The 21,640-nt window shown below is 40.1% G+C and overlaps 1 protein-coding gene across 2 annotated transcripts in view; it reads left to right on the top strand.

The window, feature by feature from the left end:
* Positions 1–21,640, top strand: part of PLOD2 (procollagen-lysine,2-oxoglutarate 5-dioxygenase 2) — a 49,578-nt gene that overhangs the window by 9,435 nt on the left and 18,503 nt on the right. For both annotated transcript variants that reach the window (XM_014256201.2, XM_088061063.1), the window contains exons 2-9: positions 4,993–5,084; positions 6,536–6,672; positions 12,244–12,407; positions 13,533–13,645; positions 15,563–15,626; positions 16,417–16,514; positions 17,259–17,360; positions 21,343–21,468. In XM_014256201.2, coding sequence (XP_014111676.2) covers positions 4,993–5,084; positions 6,536–6,672; positions 12,244–12,407; positions 13,533–13,645; positions 15,563–15,626; positions 16,417–16,514; positions 17,259–17,360; positions 21,343–21,468 — 896 coding nt within the window. The remainder of the gene's footprint in view (positions 1–4,992; positions 5,085–6,535; positions 6,673–12,243; positions 12,408–13,532; positions 13,646–15,562; positions 15,627–16,416; positions 16,515–17,258; positions 17,361–21,342; positions 21,469–21,640) is intronic.

Genomic DNA, 21,640 nt, shown 5'->3' with positions numbered 1-21,640 from the left:
GACCTTGCCAGGCAATTCACTGAAGGCAAAGGCTCCGGTTTATTGATCTTTCTGGAAAGAAATATTTGTGATGCAGTCAGGTCCCTGAAGATAGCAGAAAAAAAAGACTAGAAGAGTGAGTTGTTTTGATAAACTTTCACCGGATTTCTTAATGCGCTGCATGTGCTCCATGTGCAGTGTTGTCTTTCACAACTTGTGTGCTAGAGGGTTTCTAATTTGCATGTAGAAATGAATTCTGTTAGTCACTGGATATACTTTTCTTGGCTAAATGCGTGCCCTCTCAGGCTTGTTTTCAAAACAGAACAGCTGTTTTGTGGGTGTAACTCTCGGGAATCTGTCTGACACAATTTCGTCCTAGTAACAGAGCACATACCTGGCATGGAGCTCTTGGGAGATTTTTTTTTCATGCCTTCCTGTTGAACTTCAGCATAGGGTTTACATTTCCTTTTTACACAAGCTGACTTGTGGAAATGAATGCCAAGCTCGGTGCTCCCCTCGGTGTGTGCCAAGGTACCCGTGGCTGGCTGTGTGCGGGGGAGCCGGCAGCCCGTACCCTCTGCGGCACCTCAGCGCCCTGCGAGTGGGGAGCAGTGGCAACACCTGCTGTGTCCTTGGGCTCATGGAAGTTTGCTCTTTGAGCATGCTCTTCCTGTTGGAAGATTCTCCCAGGACTGTATTTGTCCCTGTGTGGGGTGAATAGTCAGGGTTGAACCGCAGAGCTCTGTGTGTAAGATCGCACAGCAGAGCTCCGTAGGGCGAACACCTCGGTGGAGGGCAGGGGTTTGTGGAGGGGGTGGTGAAGCAGGAATAATGTCTTGCTGCAGCTGGAATTCCTTGTGGGGATTTTGCAATGCTCTCACTGGGGAGTACCAGGCCACAGTGGCAGCTTGGAATCTGAGTAATTGCAGACATCCTTCCACTGCTGTGCCTGGGTCTTCATCTCACAGCTGGAGACAGGGATGCTGCTGGGGGCTCTGGGCACTCCTCTCTGGTGCAGCCCTGAACCTCTGCACCCACGGGCATCCTGGGGCCAAAGCTGCTCTGCATAGCAGGGACACTGTGGCTGGCAGCAGCTGAAATAGCTGAGCACATCCTGAAATGGGAATGACACTTGGATAAACAGGCTGCCTTGGGAGGGTTGTGCTTCACGTTGACACTCCTGTGAACTATTGAAAGTCACTTTGTATCCATGTTGCTAGGCACAAATGGGATACGTTTCTAAGATGATGTACCTAAATGTAGCGAGCGAGGAATAGATTTTTCAACTTGAATGAAGTTTCAAAGGTTAAAAAGAAATTAGCAGAAGTACTTAGTGGTCAGAAGCATTCTCTTCACTCACTTCCACTGGAAGAAACAACTATCTCCCATGCTACGTTTAGTGGAAATCTGCCAGTGAAACTGTGCAAGTTGTCACATCTAAATATAGTCACAGCAACCTACAGGAACTAGGTTAATATGTTTTATTAGCTGGAGGAGAATGGTTCTGCTTTCCACATTTGGTTAATAATACCCTCTGTAATGTGCCGAGGTAACTATTATTTACTGCAGTTTGCATTGTCTCTCCATATATACTATATATAGAATAAAAACATGTTTCTGTGCTCTTTAGTCAGACACAGCTTAAAAAAAAAATAAGAACAAACCATCCCACAAAGCACACAAGCCAAAATAAAGGGCCCTAGTGAACACTAAGTAATCTATAAAGAATCTCTAATTCTCAAGGGACTTCAAATGCTGTAATTACTTCTGCTGCACTTAAAAATTATTTAAGTACCACCTTAAAGTCAGTGCACTTAAAAGTCAGTGGTGCAACAAAGACATGAAATAAAGCCTTTTAAACTTCTTCAACTGTAATTAAAGAAAAAAAGACCATGGGTAAACATGTTAAAAAGGAAACATTTCCAATGTAAATAGTACCTTTAAAATAGCTTTCTTTTGTTCTGTGGATGTTTGCAAAACCCACTCAGGCAGCCTATTTAGATTGCTTCATTGTCTGTTGGTGCAGTACAGGTTCTTTTGCGATTTCATATCAGTATAAACTGTATTATTTGCCTGCTCAGCTTTCTTCATTTTGTATAGTTCAGTTTGAAATCCCTTATGATTTGGCACATTATTCTCTTTCCTCTTGTTCCACAAAAGTCAAGTAACATACCAGACTCTATAGTGAATCTTGAAGTACATGAATAATGTATATTCCATTAAAGAGAGTTACAATATCCCATAAAGAACAGTAGATTATTTTTTGCTTGCCAAACTCTACTTGTATGTTAGTTTAAACTTTCTCTGACTTAGTAACTGGGGAAGGAATCCGATGCAGCCCACATTTTGCCATTTACATCATGTTGTCAAGTACAGATTTTTGAGATCTTTGCTGTTAGCATTTCTTAGCAATGTGTAGGTGTGAAATATGCCTACTTCAAACCAAATTCCATGGTTAGAGTCAGTGGTCTGGTCACCTAGGAAACTTTTAATAATGGATACAGTTGGCTCGACAATGCAAGTCTGGTATGATCAGATTTTTCCAGTTCCCTGTAATTTGAAAATGTAGTGCTTGAACAAAAAAAGTAATTGTAATTTCCTTCAGAGAGGAAAACCCTCCTCTGTCTTCAGTTCTGTTTTAGTCACAGTCTAAAGTCACAGATACTTTATTATTTATTTAAGATGTTCTTTATTAATTCTGTGGTGATTTCAGTAGAATTACTTGAAATTGCATGATCTTTATCATAAACTGTTTGGAAGGTATTGAGCCATTATTGCTCTGTTTCTGTCTCTTTGTGAGTCCATGGGAGCTCACTGCACAGGTCCTCCAGTCCTTTTGGGATATACTTGGGGGATTTTCTTCTGATGCTTTGCTATAAAAGTCTGCTAGCACTTAAGGGGGGAAAAAGGTGGAGCTGGAGCTGGACTCCTCCAAATCTGTCTTTCCAAAATTTTTGATGTTCACGTTGATTTGATGGAAGAATTTACAATATTTCCAGTTTCTTCTTTGTTGCATATTGTATTGCAGGAGTGTCAGTCTGGTTTGGTAGAGCCAGCAGTTAAAATTGTCTCTAGGACCTTTGAGGAAAAGGACTGTGTGTTGTCTCCCTGTTCACAGACATGCCTCCCAGACACCCCACCCAATGTGAGAGGTGTGCAGGATGTGAGAGAAATCCACAAGATTGTGTGTAGTGGGAAGGACAGGTAGAAATGGTGTCTGTAGCTGAGGAGCTTGGGCAGTGTCAGGTAAAATTGCAGGAGCCCTGCTGAAGGCACAGATAGATTTTGGTGGTGTAGGTACTGGGCACAGGGTGCTGTCACTGCTTAAAGGCTACATCTGGTCAAGGAGTGAGTAGGGAAGAGCAAGGTCACAGCGCAGATCAAGTGTTCTGCAGTTTGCAGGAACACCACCTGAGTCAGGAACACCCTTAAACTGAGACCAGAAGCAGAGAAAGTATCACCTGTGCTCTGCCCCATGTACACCAGTAGAGCTGCTGGTGAGCATGGAGCAGCCAGACCACTGCCAGACCTGGCAGGATGTTCTGGAGGTGACCTGGGGACTAGGGCTGACTCTGAGCCGTGTTTCAGTGGGGACAGTACGAGTGCCACCTGAGACTGGTCTGCAGAGTTTGTCTGCCATGGCTGCTTCAGATAGACTTGAATTTCATTAGAACAGGGGGTTTCATGTTTCTCTACACATTGTCTATATTCTGACAGGTATTTCTGCCTGCCTGAGTCAATACACTTGAAATATTGGCTGCAGAGCATTGCATGAGTAAGTTGCAAGGGACATTTTGTCTACAATGTGGGAACTGGGTCATCATCTTTTGTGTTAACTTTTTTTGCTGGTGTCACATAAAGCAAAATGGGAAGTGATGATTGATTTGAATACACTCAGGATAATGTCTTGGGTGTCTGAGGGCTGCTAAGCCTGTGGTGATGGACAAGGCTGAAGAGTTAACAGGAGTGATTTCCATAGCAGACACTTGCACATGTTACTGGATTGAAGAAGGTAAATCCAGAGGATGTTTTTTTGGCAAGTAATGCCGTAACAGGCACTCTGTCTGGAGTACTCATCATAGGCAATTAATTTTATTTTATTGTGCGGATTGATCTCATGGGCTCTGTTTAGAGTTCAAGTTCAGCTGTTGCTTGAACTTGGCCTGAATTGGGGAAACTGCAATGAGCTCTGGCATCCTGGCTGGTCTGCTGAAATATTTCATTTTAGATAGGGATAAAGCCTTCTCATAGCTTCAAATTTTTTGTTTCATTATGCAGCATATTGCAGAGGGTTCTAAATGTTGTTCAGTAGTTTATTAATTGGGAAGCTATTTAGTGGAAATTCATGACCCCATTCAAACTGTGTTAAAAGCTCTGGAATGTGAAGAAGAAGTGATCATGTTGTATGGTCACTTGCCTGTGTGCGGTAAGAGGGCAATATCAGCAGTGTTGTAATGTACATATGCTCTGAATAAAACAACCAAGCAAACTCCTTGCTCTTTTGTCTCTGCCCAAGGATTTAAAAGCACTACATGCTGTTTGTTGAGGGATTGCTTGGTTTTTTTTACTTATTTTCATGAAGAGCATGCACTGTTGGCTTTCAGGGGATCTACTGGAGTTGGGTGAAGTTCTCGTACCACCACTCAGTCCTGTGGTAATTGGTAACAGAATTAGCTCAGACTGAAAAGTAGTAACTTATTTTTGTTTTGAAGATTTCTTCCTGTCCAGTAGTCCTACTAGCTTTGTTTTTGTGTCTTGAACTAGTTGTTTACACAGTAGCTTGTCTTATTTGCTTCATCTTCCAGAGGATAGTTTTAAATACAACACCTTGCCCTTAGCAGTTGCTGTCTGGTAATGTTTCACACCTATACTGTGGCAGCATATTTGCCTCCTCTCTTTGAATGAGATACAGAAAGTCATAGAGCCCCCTGAGCTAGTGCTGTTCATTGCATTTTATTTTATAAACTGTGTCCTGAAAGCATATTAATAATGTTGTTTCCTTTTCTTCCTCAGATAAACTTCTAGTCTTTACTGTAGCAACTAAAGAAACTGATGGCTTTCACCGTTTCATGCGAACTGCAAAGCATTTCAACTACACAGTAAAGGTATTGTGTGTTTTGTACCAATTATTTGTGCTGTCCATCCATGCTCTAAAACAGAACCAGTAAATGGTAGCTGACCTGGCCTTAGCTTCATTGTGGGCTGGGACAGAGGGAAACAGCAGCAGAGCTGGGGGCAGGAAGGGCACTTGCTGCTCTTTCTGTTGCTTACCTGCTGATGCCCCTCTGAACCACCATGGGAGGGAGGTGCTTCCCCTGCCTCAGGAGCTGCTTTGGAGGTTTGTAGCTATCATGGTCAGCATCATCCTCACTCTCAGGCTCTGTCATGTTTCATCACAGAGCCTCGTTTTTCAGTGTGGCTGCTTTTGTTTGTATGAATGATTCTGGGAGCTGTACTGCACTCAAGGGCTTTGGATCTCTTTCCTTAAGCAAGGCTGGAACACTGCTGCAAGGGAGGAGGGAGGGTCACAACTGAAAATTTCTGTGTTTCCCAGGAACCTGTAATTTCTGCAAGGACAATGTGTTTCTATCATTCTTGCCAGCCTTTTCTGCCTTGCTCTGTGCCTCTTTATGTCACGTACTTAGGTTGGCCTCTGCATGACCTTGGGAAAAAGGGAGGGCATTAACCTTCTAAACTTTCCCCACAAATTGGTTCTGCCAAGAGAAAATCCAGGAATTCAGATACTGTTATGAATTTTTTCTACTGACTTACCACAGTGCCTGCACTAAAAATAGGGAATTATTTGGGTCTTTGACTTCTACCACTGAATTTAGAGGACTGAGAGAACCTTTCCTAATATGATAAAGCTGTACTAGAGTACCTGAGAAGCCTGAGCTCAGGATACATTTTTTGCTTTGCAGATTTGTCCAAAACATCATGCAATGTAGTTCTTCCAGGCTTTATATGTTCCAAAAACACTATGTTCAAAACATGCAAAAGCTTTTTCCTTTTTTTGACATATAATCTGCTATAGTGCTTGGCTGGGGAGAAGTTCTATGTTTAACTGAGTTTTAGCAGTGAGCTGTTTACTGGGAAACCTGTCCATCCCTTTTTTGTACAAAAATCTTGCAATTTGAATTAGTTATACTCTGATCCATCAAGGTCTTTTGTGCCTCCTATTCCTGAAAGGATGTTTCTGAATTTTAAAGGTATCATTCAGAATGCTTTTCTAACACAAATTTTGAAACAATCCCTATCTTTTTTTTTGTTGTTTTTTTTTTTTCTGAAGGAGACACATTTCAGTAAATGGCAGTAGCAGGCAATTGCTTGATTCTTATTTGGTTAAGAAATGTCTCTCTCATGGTTTTGCAGTGATGTCATTGCACTGAATGTTGCTTCAGACATGGAAAACTCACGATGCTGGAAGTGCTGGCTTGCTATGCTTTAATGGGTTGCTTCTGCTTTAGCATCTGTTTTCAATAAGGGTTTGCTTTTAAAAAGCCTCATGGGTTTGGATACTAGCAAAAAGTGGGGTTTTTTTTCCATCCTATTCCAGGTTCTTGGAAAAGGTGAAGAATGGAAAGGTGGTGAGCTGCCCAACTCTATTGGGGGAGGGCAGAAAGTTCGACTGCTGAAGGAAGGCATTGAAAGCTATGCTGATCAAGAGGACTTGGTTGTACTGTTTGTTGAATGGTGAGCAAACCTGGCTTCTTGTCTTTGTTTTAGTTTGGGTAGACATGCTAAAGTAGCTGCTGTGACATGCTGAAAGTTGCACCATGCTTTTGTTCTTCGCTGTGTTATTTGAGAGGGTTTGTGTCTTTTTCTTCATTCATAAAAATAGTAGATGGCTTTTTGGAGCAATCATTACTTTTTAACAGATTTACAGATGTAAGAGTTGTTCATAGTTCCGCTGCCTCGAGGGGGTAAAAAAATGTTGCTGGGAGCTGACAGGCTTTTGGGCAAGCATTTGTCCTCTCCCTTTTCAGCTGCAGTGAGAGCAGGATGTGGCTGCAGGCTGGGAGTGCGGATGGGAGGGGGAGCAAAAGCAGCTCCAGAAATAAAGTGTCCAGTAGGGACTAGAGGCATAATCTTGTTCCATGAAGTAAGGGATATGGAGGAAGCTGGAAAATGGCTCCCTGAGGAAAGCATTCAACAGGAGAACCTCTACATGTTAGAGAACTGGAACAAGAGTCTTGGTGTCAGATGTAGCCTGGTGTCTCTGCTCTCTGTGTGATGGAAGGATGGAGAGACAGTACTGCTGCAGGTGCCAGATTATAGCTCATAGCACAGCTATGCTTGAACATCCTCCCTGGAGGCCAGAGAGACTTCTCCCTGTCACAGAAAGCACAGAGCTCAAACATGTTCCAATCACACTTTCTCTATTGCTTCCCTCTGCTTTTTCTCTTCCTCTTCTTTTCCCCCTATGACAACAGCATGATCAGAGTAGTTCAGAATCCAGCTTGCAGTGGAAACCAGGCTCTTCCACACTAGTGTTAACCAGAGCAGGGTCACAGCTCTGAAATAATCGCTGCAAGGAAAGCGTGGGACCAGGTCTGGAATCAGGAACAGGAAGCTCCTGTTGCTGACAGGCAGCCTTGGGGAGATGTGGCTGTGAGCTTGGAGAGAGTATGAGTTCACCCATGCTGCTGTTACCACGGCATGTTGGAATGTCTGCTCCAGAATTCTCTTTCAGCTTTTAACCTGCTTTATTTATTTAAAATTTGGCAGTTGAAGAAATTAGGGACACTTTTTCAAGGCAGGGGTATGGCAGAGTTTGCACAGCAGACATCATCACAAGGCAAAGTGGCTGAACACTGGCATTTTATGGAAAGTTTATTTATTGATTTGTGTAAGTTAACACTTTAGGAAAGTTGGTTCAAGTCCATTATTTAATTTTCTGTTCCAGTTCTACTTCTTATGATGAATAAAAGAAATACCTAGAAGACAAAAAATCTAAATCGTTGTCACTAATTTATAAATAAGCATTATAAAGGATGCTTATTATACTGAATATTTTTTGTCTGCTTATGTCTGTAAAAGTTATCTAGTTTGGTGGTGCACATCCAGTTTTTGAATTTCTTTTCTTATTGATTTAGCAAATGCAAAATTGAACAAGTGGAAAAAGAATCTTTCTAAAAGTACATACGTTATATGTTTGTTTGTGGTGCTGTCCTACTAATCACGCAAGAACTGAAAATATTAAAGGTTAATTTCAAAGATTTTGTTCAGTGCTAAAGCTCAGATGACTCAAACATTTCCCAAATGTTTTCTACTTCTATTGAATCTTTGTTTCTGAATTTCTTATCCTAATTCATAACTATTTTCTTCCTATGTGATAAAATATGCACATTTATTATCATATTGGTACAAAGGTCTAGCTCAAATGTATCTCCATCATAATTTACTCTCTGGAGGGACAGGCTATTTGCTGGCATGGGTGAGAGAGTAGAGAACCATGTGTGTCAAAGTGCAAAAGCCATTATCTTTCTTCCCATGAAAAATCACAGGATTTAAGGCCTCCCAAGTTCCTGAGGTCTGAAATCCCAAGTATATATTTATTCAGAGCTGGTGGAAAGGATTCCAGAGAGGAGAGAAAAAAACAGTTTGCTGATTCTAGCATTAAATTTTGATTTAAACGAGCTTTTTCATTTCCAGTAATCCTGGTTTGCAACTTAAGCACTGATCAATGTAGCAGTAAGTTTGGGAAAGACAAATGTCATGAACTTCCTTTCTTCTTCAAATGTTTTTTATTATATTCATTGTGAAGCATTTGGAATATTAATCTTGGGGGTGGGGAAAGGAAATGTCTGGTTTGCTTACTGTAACTAGGCAAGTAATTTCTAGGGAACTGTTTACTTAACTAACTTAGTTTCTTGGTTTGTTGTTTTGTTTTTTCTCAGCAGTTTGTTATATGGCTCAGAATTCTGGAAATAATTTGAGCTTCTTTTGTGGACAGCTTGTGCCTATGTGTAGATAGCAAAATTCCTGCAGATGGAACACTATTTAAATTAGGCTTGCTTTTGCTCAAGCCAACTTCTGGTTTATTTTGGACCACTTCAGATTGAACTGGCTAATGGCCAGTGTAGACTGGATAAGCTGGTTGGTGCTGTGACTGTTCATCCAGGGCTCCCACAGACATCTCTTTGTATCGTGGAAGAATTTTGAAGCTTCTCAGTTTGTTGTTTGTTTTGTTGTATTTTTTTTAGCATTCATCAGAAACTAAGGGATAATTATATTTTTTATAAATTATTAACCATTTTCTATGTCTCTCAAAATGGTTAAGGTGTGATCCTGGTGGGGACACGGTGTAAGTGACAAGATAGTTTTGTGCCTGCTTTGTGACATTGCTAGTCACTAGTAGGCTCTCTCTCACGTGTATTTTGAGCTCTTACCCTGCAGCTCCGATAGTAGCAAGTTCTCAGTGCTAAAGTTGTGGATGCAAAAATTGCAATTTTAGAGCACCTGAGTCTGTGCTGCTGTTTCCCTGTGCTGCTGGGAGAGCAGGGTGCATAGCCAGGATGTTTTGTTCCTGCAGAAGAGAGGGAGGGAGGGCTGGATTCCAGTCCCAAGCATCTGCCATCTGGGAGCTTCAGGAAATGGGATTAGGTTGTGGAAACTTTCTGGGTTGGTGGGTTTTTTTGGGTTTGTGTTTTGGTTTTTTCTTTGTTTTTTTTTTTTTCTTGCTTGTTTTTCTTTTCTTCTTGCTTTTGCTTAATTGGAAGGATTTATGAAGAATAAATAAAAGAGTATCTGAGCTGTTACTGATTGCCAAGGAAGACTGCTTTTTCCTGGATATGTCCACACTCTTTTTCCCTGTCAAATTTTGAAGTACTTTATTTAAAGTAAGTCATTGTGTCAACCCTAAAAACAGTATAAACTCAAGGATGGGACTTGTTTTGTGATGGTCTTAACGGTGTAGACCTGAAGTGAATCCCCCCTTCCAGCAGGAGGTGAGATCTGAATAGGCTGAATGTAATCTGACAAAGCAGGTAAACATTTACAGGTGTTAAGAAGTTTTCCTTTTGCATGGACAGAAAATTCATAAAGCAGCTGATGAGGATCCTGTCAGCAAGGGGTGGAAGGCTGGTAGAGGTCCTGCCCAGGAAGAGGTGTGGTAGCAGTAAGTCACCTCTTGACAAAGCAGAGGGCCTTGGCCACTAATGGCAAGTGTAGGTTCCTGCTGGGTTTACAGAGCTCCATAATATCCATTGCAGTTTAGCAGCTCAGCTCTGGGTTTAGGATTATAAACTGTGCTTTTTTTATAACTGTGTAATAAGTAGCATATCCCTTTCACAAGCAGAGCCTGTGTCTGGCCCAGCATGTTGCTCAACTTTGGCTTTCTTTCACAGAATGACAGTCCTTGGAAGCAATGTTCTTCCAGGGTGTTTGGTTCCTTCCTGCAGCTGGAAGTCCTAGCAGCAGCACTGCCCTGGTCATGGAGGAGAGGCACAGCCTGCCATGAGCTATTAAGTTAAAGCCTCAAACAGATCTCTTTTTGTCTGTCTTCAACGTGTCTCCTGTTTCTTGTGTGTTCTACAGGCTCCTTCTGGCTTTGAGTCGGTCTACAGAAATTGAATGGAAAAGAGAGTGAAGTGTATTCCTGTAAATTTGGGCTGAAACAGGCATTTTTTGTGAAACTGGGGAAGGTCCAAAATGTACCATTTCTTTCATGCATTCTTCTGCCAAAGTTGCAGAAAAACATAACAGAGTGTTCAGAAAACCACTTACTTATATAGACTACATAACACACTTCCTCTCCAGGGTTCATAGTTTGCTTTGTGGTGAAAATCTTTTTTTTACATTTGTAAGCCAGCTGTTGTTCAGTTCTCTTACGCCAATTTAATTTCCTTCAAAGAGGAAGAGAAAACATCTTGAATAATTTCAGAACTGTAATAAGGTAATAACTTTATTTAACAACTGTAATAAAGGAATACCATAAGTCAGTAATAGTTGTCTGTTGGCACTATAGCTGGGTAATCCAGTGCAATGCAAAATGTTCTGTGTACTGCAAGTGGGGGTACTGCTGTCCTGTTAGCCCAGCTAAAAGGCTTTGCAAGAAGAGTCTTGGTCAAGGTTAGACCTTGGTTTTTGGTAGCTCTACTGTTCCTTTGCCTGTTGTCAGGGCTGGTGATTTTTAATTTCTAAGGTACATGTGTAGAGTAAGAATATTCCTATGTTCATATGAGGAAACTGCAAGGCTGGGATGCTGCCATTAAAACTTTTTGCTGCTTCAGGCAGATACTAATCTACGATTTCAGTTTCACTGAGACATTTCTTCATGCTGTGAAGTGAACCTTAAAGTGGGAGGCATTGGCACAGGTCATCCAGAGCAGTGGATGCCCAATCCCTGGCAAATTCTGAATTCCAGGCCAGATTGGATGGGGTTTTGGGCAGACTGGTCTAGTGTGTGGCATCCCTTGGTGGGGGGATTGGTTTGTTTGCTTGGTTGTGTTCCCAACTCCCTGTGCCCAGCAGGCATTGATTTAGATTTGGTTTAGCCACAAGAAACCACCAGGCTTGGGAGGCTCCATTCTTCCAGGACCTTGGCCAAACCCAGGCAGGTTTTGTTCTGTTTTGGCACCCTGTTGACCTTTGCTGTGTGTAACAGCCAAAGATGAGCCCTCCACCTTTGGGCCTTTATCCTCAGTAGGAATTGTGATTCAAAGGCAGGTAAAGTTTTTCATCAATAGATACTGTGATACTTTGAGTCTTTTAAGTCTTTGGCACATTAAAGAGGCTGAAGGAGAAATGTATGCCTTGTCAGGATGCAATACACTTTTTAGGGGCAACTAAACATCATTGAAATCTAAGCACATTCTTGATAAGATTTTTTTAGAAGAGTCAGTGCTGTTGTGCTTAGGAACAAGATCATCTAGATTTTCCTAGTGAAAGTCATCTAAGTCATCTTCCAGTCCTATTTTTCATCTGTTAAAGTCTGGTATTTTTAATTGTTGTTCTTAAAAACCCAAGCAAAATACCTAAAATAGGAAAATCAATTTCAGATAAAGGAAGTGTGAAGAGAAAAGGATGTCCAAAATGTGGAAGACTAAAAAGCAGAAGGGGAAACTACTTTGGATAAATAGCACTGATTGAAGTTTCTCTCCTAAAAGGGAATTTTTACATGGTGGTTAAATATAATTTGAGGCATTTTTCAGAATGAAAGGGCTGTTTGATTTTCAAATTTGAATAGTCCAATGACTTGTTTTGAGCACAGAAACATTAAAATGAAACTAACCTAACAGATGTATTTTCTTTCCTTTTAAGCTATGATGTTATCTTTGCCGGGGGCCCTGAAGAACTGCTAAAGAAATTTCAGGAAACTAATCACAAAGTGGTGTTTGCAGCAGATGGACTCATTTGGCCGGATAAAAGGCTGGCTGACAAATATCCTGTTGTCCGGAGTGGAAAACGATTCCTGAACTCAGGAGGCAAGTGGGGTCCTCAAACACTTGAACGTGAACATGACCCATCTCTGTTATCTGTTCTTCTCTGCACTTGTTGCTTGTGGAGCTGGTCCTGAGTTACCCAAGTATAAAACTGATGACTGCATATACTGTTTCCTTCCTCCCCTCCCCACCTGAACAGCCCCTCTTCTGTGCTCAGGCATAGTTTGCATTCAAATTTGCACAGTGAGTGTTTGGCAATAATTTGTAAAAAGCAGATAAATATAGTCAGGGTCTAGCAAGCAGCTGTGTGTGGCAGCTCAGTGCTGTGCAAGGATGAGCCCACTGCTTCAGAAGCAATGCAGTGCACAAGCCCAGCCAAAGCAGCACCTGCTATTTATAGGCACAGTTTAGCCTGGTCACAGAATTCCTGCGCTCAGCTGCCTGCTTCCTGGAGATCTCTGCACACAGGGTGGATGTGCTGGCAGTTCTGCCTGGCCTGTCAGTGTGGCTTACTGCTCCTTCTAAAAGGAGTGGGAGCTACTCCCTGTAATATCAATGATGGATGGATTCTGGAATTCTCCTTTAAATGCCAGCTTTGCTAATAATTTTGCACTTGATTAATATATGCACTGATACAAATACTGTGCTGTGTAGAAGCTATTGAGTGTGTTTGGGGCACCCTACTTCAGTCTGCAGATCTGGGAGTGTCCTTGTTTCTTTCCTCCACCTATCTGTCCTCTCTTTTTTTTTTTTTTTTTTTGGTGTATATTGGTTTTGAGTTGAATTCTCATTGTATTTCTGGCAGTATCACATTGAGGCATGTCTGCCAGTAAGAAGTGATTGATGAAAATGAAACTTTTTCCACAGATGGGTTTCTTGGGAAAGGAGTAGTGTGATATCATGCTTTGGCTTTCTCAGAACCATCCTGGGCAGATCTGATTTATTTTTTTCCTTAAAATACCATTAGTATAAAAATAGCCATTAATTATTAACTTTTTGAAACAGACCTGTTACATACCTCAGGAAGAAGATTAGATTTTGAGCCAAAGTGCATAAAATTCATACCCTTTTTTTACTGGCACCACTCAGAATGAAGTCCCTGGTTGGTGGACAGTGTTGGCAGGGTTGTGCTTTTTATGGAAATAACCTGTGTGTGTGATGTTGCAGGATTTATTGGTTATGCTCCATACATAAATCGTATTGTGCAGCAGTGGAATCTGCAGGATAATGATGATGACCAGCTGTTTTACACCAAAATCTATGTTGACCCATTGGCAAGGGTAGGTAGTAACTTGCTTTCTCTTTTCTTTCTGCTTGAAATAACATGCTGCTCCTCATAAAACACTGGGAGATGAAAAGCCAAGGAATGCTGTCTCTTTATACTGAAGTGCCAGGTTGACAGCTGTTTGTTCTCCTGAGATTCCTACTGCTGGAATGAACAGGCTCCCAAAGGGTCGTGACTTGATCTATTATTTCAGGCTGTCTTCAGGCCCAGGCAGATTGTGCTTCATTGTTAGAAATAACAGCTCTGAGGTATATGATCAGACACATTTATCTCAATGAGGGTCCCATGTACTTGGCAGTTTGACGGCCAGAGAATGTGGCATTTTTCCAGGGTGTCACTGCACTACTTGCTGATCCAGTGTTTCATATTTTGGCTTGCTGCCATTTCAGATCCTGCCTTCAGCTTTCTCTGCAAACATGTTCAATGAAGCTGCATTGTAAATTTTTAGTGAAGACCTCTCTGTGCCCTCACTTAACAAAGTTCTCTGCTGAGTTGCGGAGTTAAAGCATGATAGATGTTAGAGGTGTGTCCCTGATGCTGGAAAAACGAGGGATAAGGGAAATTAACAAAAAGACTTTAGAAGCTGATATAGCAGAATTTTGAAAAGGATTTTGGTAATTTGTATGCTTAAGGCAGATGCAAAATTTTTGAAATATGTATATGTTGTTTCTGGCATAACTTAATGGAAAATCAGGTCTGTTTGGATACAGGTTCAGAAATAGATAATATTTCTGTTGGAAGAGACCTACAGTGATCATCTAGTCCGACTGGCTAACCAATATGGGTCTGACCAAAAGCTAAAGTGTGTTACTGAGGCCATTGCCCAAAGGCTTCTTAAGCATTTGACAGACTGGAGGTATTGACAACCTCTGTAGGAACTGATCCAGGGTTTGACCACCCTGTTCATAAAGAAATGTTTCCTAATGTCCAGTCTGACATGCTTCATGTCCATGCTTCCCTGGTGCAGCTTGGGAGCATTCCCTCAGCACCTCCCTCTCCCCATCCCCTCCTCAGGAAGCTGTAGGGAGCACGGAGGTGCCTCCTCAGCCTGCTCCTCTAAACCAGGCAAACCTCAGCTGCTCCTCCCAGGAAATTCCAGCCTTCTTGAATTGCTTATATGCGAGTTAAGTCATTGCCAGGTACGCAATTGAAGAGACAGGCTGTAGAAATATTACAGCTGATTCTGCATCCAAGTCAGAAGTAACATAATTAGTTGTCTAAATGGATTGTCTTCTAGACCAAAACTGTGTGTCTGTGCAGAGCACTGCTGCACCATGATTGAAAACACTTCCATGGTGCTCACTGTGCATCACCACTGATTATTTGCATAGTAATAATGTGCTCAGTGCTGTAGAATGTGTAAGAGAATCTTGCAAGATCAAAACCAAGGATGCCATCTGTATAGGGGTATTTTAGATGTATTTAGATGTAAGTGTATTTCAGATGTTACATACTTGAATCAACATTTTAAAAATTGTAAAGCATGATATTTAAAGTAAGCTAGGATTAGTAACAAAACATTAGGAACATGTTTTAAAACCACCAATATTTTCTATTCTGACATGATACTTAAAATTGACTTTTATATTTTTGGATTCTGAAACACAGCAAGTTTTCTTTCTTGGCCAAGACTTATTTTTTTTTAAGACACAAATTTTCTTTGGCTTCTATTGCTGAATTGCAGTTCCTGTGGAGAATTCTGATCTTTATCCTTCAAGCTTAAAGTTTCTGCATATGCAAAACTGGTTGCTATAGAACTGCACAACTTGGGAATACAGAAAAATGTAGCAATGTAAAGAACACACAGAGTCATTTTCCCTGATTCCTTGCTGCCACTGTGGTATAATTGCAATGTTACCATAAAAACATTGGCTTTTAGAACGCCTCAACAGCTTTGGTACTTTGATTTCAGGAGCGCATTAACATTACTTTGGACCACAAATGTACAATTTTCCAGACCCTAAATGGAGCTGTTGGTAAGTGTATGATTTGCACATTGTGTGTTTCATTAACTGTTATTAACACTTCTTTTTTTTTTTTTTTTTTTTGCTTAACCATGAATGTAGTTCTTTAAACATGTCCTTATTTTAAGGAAGTGTTTGGATGGATAGGCCTGATCACTATTACAAGTCTTTTTGGTTGATTATTTATTGAATTCTCTCATTGATAAAATAGTTGATTTAAAACAGAAAAAAGAGTAAATAAATGAAGTTGGCAGTAAATACAGAGTTAAGGATTATTTTTCCATTTGCCTTTCCTAAACTTAATTACAGGAGTAGGATTAGTAAGTAAAATTGCATTTTAGATCTTCTCAAGCAAATGGCTATACATAATGAAGTAGAATATAGAATAATGTAGAATTTCCTTTATTTAACTGTCATGAATTTAAGTGGAAAAATGCATCTGTGCAAACTTCCTTTCTTATACATGACCTTCAATTTTGGAACAGTGATTTGTAGTCAGATCATACCTGAAATAACTGATTTCTCTATAAATAACATTTGCACTAAATTATAATTATTTTTAAAGCAGATTTTATTCCAATACTGAAGCTACCGATTAAAAAATATGAAGTTTGACCTTATTTATCATAGGGAGCTTAGAATTTAAGATTTATTTTAAGAAAATGAACAAAGGCTTCTAAATAAATAATACTGACAATGAATGATAGCAACAACAAGGTATATTGTATCAGCAAGGACTTAATAACTCTGAAATGTTAGCTTTTATTTATGAACTTACTGTAACTGCTTTGTTGATTTGCAGATGAAGTCCTTTTGAAATTTGAAGAAGGAAAAGTAAGAGCAAGGAATTCAGTGTATGACACCCTACCAGTCACCATTCATGGAAATGGTCCAACTAAAGTGAGTGACAGTTTTTTTTATTTTCATGTAAATGAACCAAAAAATCAATGAAGGCAAAAAATACAATGGCAGAAGGGTATGAAACAGTCATAGCATACCACCAGGGCACATTTCCATTTAATGTTATTAGGGTTTAATCTGCTAGTTTATTTGTTAACTAGAGAAAATGTTTTGCCTAATACATTATTGTCCTTTTAATTCTATCCTGGGTTTAAAACAGAAGAATTTAACCACACTGACAAAGTGATGCATAGCAAGGGTTTCCTCTTTGTTTTTAAAAACAATACAATAATGTATTAGGCAAAACGTTTTCTCTAGTTAACAAATAAACTAGCATAAAAATAATCCCCAGAATTAACTCCCAATATTTAGAAGATTTTTATTCATAAGATACTTCTGCTTTATACTTAATCATTTCAGTCTGCACATGAGTAAATTGCATTAGATTCACTTCTCGAAACGTGTACTAAATATTTTTTACATTCTGACATGTAATACTTTTATTTTTCCCCTCAAGTGCATGTAATTTTTATGAAATACTCATTTCTGTAGACTTCATGGTACATACATAATCTCTGTTGTGTCAACAAAAGGAATAGGATAGTTTTTACCTACTATTTTTTACGTTTTTCTTGTCAGTTGCCTTTAGTTACAAGTGATTTAATGAGTAAACCTGAATTGTTTGAAAGGTAGAGATCATCCTTTGCCCCTTTCATTAATTTAAACTGCTCATTTATGTACCAGATTCACCTGAATTATTTGGGAAACTATATTCCTAATGCTTGGACACGGGAAACTGGTTGCAATGTTTGTGATTTGGATTTACTAGACCTGTCAGCAGTAAAGGTAAGAACACTCTGCACTGGAACAAGGCCCTTTTGGGTACAGCTGGGGGGGATGTTCAGTGATTTCTGAGGCCAAGTGGCTACTTCATGCAATATTGTGTTTTATACTTTCAGGAGTATTTTTATGCATGTATTTTAATACAGGTTTGCACAGTATTACTGAAGATGATGCCATCCCCAAAAGCCCTCCAGATCTTCACCTCTGTTCAGTGAGGGTGAATGAGCAATTTTTGAATTATGCAAGGTTCTAGGGATTAATTACAATTTTGGAAGAGGTAGAAAAACTAGGTATTTCAGATATTTGGACCTTCAAAACAGTCAATATGCATCATTTGAACAGCTTGTGTTGCAAATAGAGTTTAATAGTTAACTAACATGGTTACAATTACTATTTCTGAGATTAAACAATCCAAAACTGCTTTGCCTTGTAGAGGACAATACACATATTTGTGTTGTACAAGCAAACGTTTCTGTAGAAGATCTGATGTAGTTGAGACTGCATTTCAGTAGAGTTTTCAGAATTCTTGTAGGACAAATACTCACATACACACGGCATGTGTATGTACTTGTGTATGTGTATGCATGCCAGTACTTGGCAGCTTTGGCTCTTCCACTCCAAGCATGATGTCTTTCATGTCTCTATAAGTATTTCAGCTTGTACACAGTAAATTTGAGGCAGAGTAAATACTGAGCTTTGCCATATGGAATTGTAAGACTTGGACGAAGAAGTAAATTCTGATTATTCCTAACAGGCTCTTTCCAGCAGATGTTTCATTTCTGTTTGGTATTGAAGATTTGAATGAGAACAGGTCTTGGAAGATCATGCTGAAGACAGCATGAAAGAAATACTGGCTTGTTATCTTTGTAATGAAAGGAAAAAGTGAAAGAATTTCTGGGCAATAAGCAGCTAATAGACTGGAATATAAACTAAAAAAAGTTATTGCTGGAATTTTAATAACTTTCAGATTTGAAATGTCTACGTTTTTAAATTTTATTTTCACTTTTAAGATAAACATTTGAATGGTATTGTAATTAGATAGTGTTTTCACTCCCATCATAAAGTTTACCTGAGGAAAAGATGTTGTCAAAGATTTTTTTCCAATGGTGTTGGTAATTAAGACATGGTTTTGGAGCAGTTAAATGTTAAAAGGCAGTAAGGGGGATGCAATGATTTACTGGTTAGCTTCCTATAGTTTATGTACATCTACTTGGAATGTGTCTTCTTTATTGTAATGCATTCTTTGGAGTTCATGCCTCACTCATTCTGCCAGAAGAAATAATGTTTTTCCTTGGCCTCAGTGGAAGTGCTTACTTCAGGCTTTTCTGAGTACCAGCAGTATTTCTTTTTTGGAATGTGCCCTATCATCAGGCCAGTCTGGTTGCTACTTAACAAGAAATTTTCAGTGAAAAGAGCAGTTCCTGTTCTGTGCTTCTAATATTCTCTGTATTGTTTTATTTAACTGCCTGCATTCATACATTGATATCTTCTGAGGATTTTGCTAGTTTTTTGGGGTTGCCTACAAAGGATCTCAGATATGCAAGGTCAGTCCTTGTCCCTTTGACAGAAACAGGATGTCCTGGGCTGCAGTCATGGCTGAGATGTGGGAAAATTCAGTAACTGCTCTCTTCTGGTAATGTCAGCAGCCTGTGCCTCCCCCAAGTTAGCCACCTGTTCAGGTAGAAGCAGCATAATGGAAAATAAGTTGAAGAGGGCACCTGGATTCAATAAGTGCAAATTTTTGCTACTTATTAAGGGTGTTTAGTTTTGTTTTCTGAAACCTAAGTTTGTTGCCCAATTTAACCTCCCTAGAAATGCTTTTAAATTCTGAAGCTTCTTACTGGTGTGGGAACTTTCCAGTGTGGCTGAAAAGAACGACCTCACTCCTCATTTCACTGGCAACTCTTGTGGCAAGAGATCCTGGACTTTGTGCAATTGTATTGAGACATTGTCCTGTGTTTCTTCCAAAAAATTGTCTTACATTAAACTAGTGTTTATTAAAAAGTAAAATTTAAAACTCAAATACATTACCTCACTGAAAATGAGAAAATCTATCAAAGAAAATGTAACATCTGTGTGCAGACTGGATATTCCCAAAGTGGTTTTGCTGAGAGGCAACTTTGGATTTCATATATTCAAAATGCTCACTTGTGACCGAGGTTCAGATGATGCAGTGGCAACTCTTTGTGGTAAACCAAGGTCTAAATTGATGAGCTCTGCACTTTGAGGAGATGCAGTTTACAGGAATTTTTACTCCTGATTTTTTAAACACCATTTTGCTTTGGTCACACTGAGATATCAGTGTAGAGCAAGCGGTTCACGTTTCAGTGTAATGCAGAGGTTTCAGTAATTCCTCATTGTCCTCATATCCTTTGCACATCCAGCCTGAACCTCTTTCCCCTGGGGAATAAGGGGAGAATGGCTGAGAATGACTGAAATGCACCAAGTACAATTACTGCTGTAGCTGTGGTAGCACACGTGTGCTCAGCTCAGCCCGGGCAGCTTTCCTTGTCCCTGGCCACCGGTGGGACCAGCTCCTGTGGCTGTGTGGCAGTTCTGGGGCTCCCAGAGAGGGGCACAGGTGGGACCAGCTCCTGTGGCTGTGTGACAGTTCTGGGGCTCCCAGAGAGGGGCACAGGTGGGACCAGCTCCTGTGGCTGTGTGACAGTTCTGGGGCTCCCAGAGAGGGGCACAGGTGGGACCAGCTCCTGTGGCTGTGTGACAGTTCTGGGGCTCCCAGAGAGGGGCACAGGTGGGACCAGCTCCTGTGGCTGTGTGGCAGTTCTGGGGCTCCCAGAGAGGGGCACAGGTGCTTTGCTGGAGACACAGCAGTGCATTCCCCATCAGTTGTTCCGAGTTGCTGGGCTCTCTGTGTGGCCACACCTTCACAGCAGTCCTCAGGGGTTTTCAGCTGTGGTTGGGAGGTCGGGGTAAGCGCTGGGTGTTTCCAAGCCAGGATGTTCCTGGGCTCCGATGTACACGGCGACGATGTGAAACCTCAGCATGTGTTGATGCTTTATCCAGATGCTCCTCAAGTGGGTGTTGGCCTGCTTAAAAAGCTAGCTGGCAGCCTTTTATGCTCATATAAGGTTTCTCTCTGAGCCTTGTAATGGATTCGATTTTTATAGTAATTGTCTGGTTTAGAGATGGAAATAATTTTTAGTCAGTGTGCTTCTTTGTGTAGGAGTTGAAGCCTTTGGAGCTTACATTTTTTTGTCTTGCATAGTGCAATAATACACTTCAGGACTGTAAAAAAGTGCTGTCTGTTTCTTTTAGTGGTCATGATCTCTATCAAGCACTTAGAAAGCAGCCAAATACCATCAAAAGATGTGAATTCACTTTAAAATAAGGTCCATGAAAGTTCAGTATTCTTGGATGTAAGGAGAGAAACTCTATTAGTTTGTTAAAGATCTTTCTAAAATCAGTAAGTAGGGAAGGAATGCAGAGCCCAGTCAAAATGAATGGGGAGAAATAATGCATAAACATTTATAGAAGTGTATTGCAGTCTTAGACTTAATGCAGCTGAGTAAAATATTCTGTGGTATTTATTCTTTAACTATTTGTACAAATACTGCTCTCCCCTATATTTTCTTGTAAATGTACTCTGTGTCTGTACCTTGTTTAAAAAGAGAAAAAGAGTTTTCCATTCTGTTCTAGGTGTATTTCCTTAAATGATTCTTTTGCTGTTTGAATGTTTTTTTTTTTTAAAGTAAGAATTTTAAAAACCATATTATATTATTTTCTTCTTTCACTGTGTTTTATTAAATTCAAAGAGTTTCATATCAATATTAAATCCATTATCTTTGCTTATTTTGTGAAGCCAGGGAAAATAATGGGGTGCACAGCACTTTTGAGCACACTGGTTTTGATTGTTTGAAAGCTGTGTGGAATAAGTTTACTACATGACATTAGTTGCTCTTTACTATAATTAATCTTAGAAAAGAGGCAAGTCTTATTGGTTGTGTCAAAATATCATTTTTTTTAGGAATATCCAAGAGTAAAAATTGGTGTTTTCATTGAACAACCCACTCCTTTCCTAACTAAATTTTTAGACAGACTGTTGACTCTGGACTACCCACGGGAGGCACTCAGTATCTTCATTCATAATAACGTAAGTATGACTTTATCATTGTACAGAGCTTCAATTTTGGAAATTATGCAATGTGTATGGATTTGATATAACAACACAGTTAAAATGCATAGGAAGAGATAATCCTTTGGAATTTAGTATGCAGAGCTGGAAAAATTAAATTAAATTGTGTCAGGACTTACTGAAGCATATT

This window comes from Pseudopodoces humilis, chromosome 11, assembly GCF_049639895.1.
Source record: "Pseudopodoces humilis isolate 2021_Gansu_Grassland_sample_001 chromosome 11, ASM4963989v1, whole genome shotgun sequence".
NCBI lineage: Eukaryota > Metazoa > Chordata > Aves > Passeriformes > Paridae > Pseudopodoces > Pseudopodoces humilis.
The sequence above is the reverse complement of the archived record's forward strand: the minus strand, read 5'-3'. Positions and strand labels throughout refer to the sequence as shown.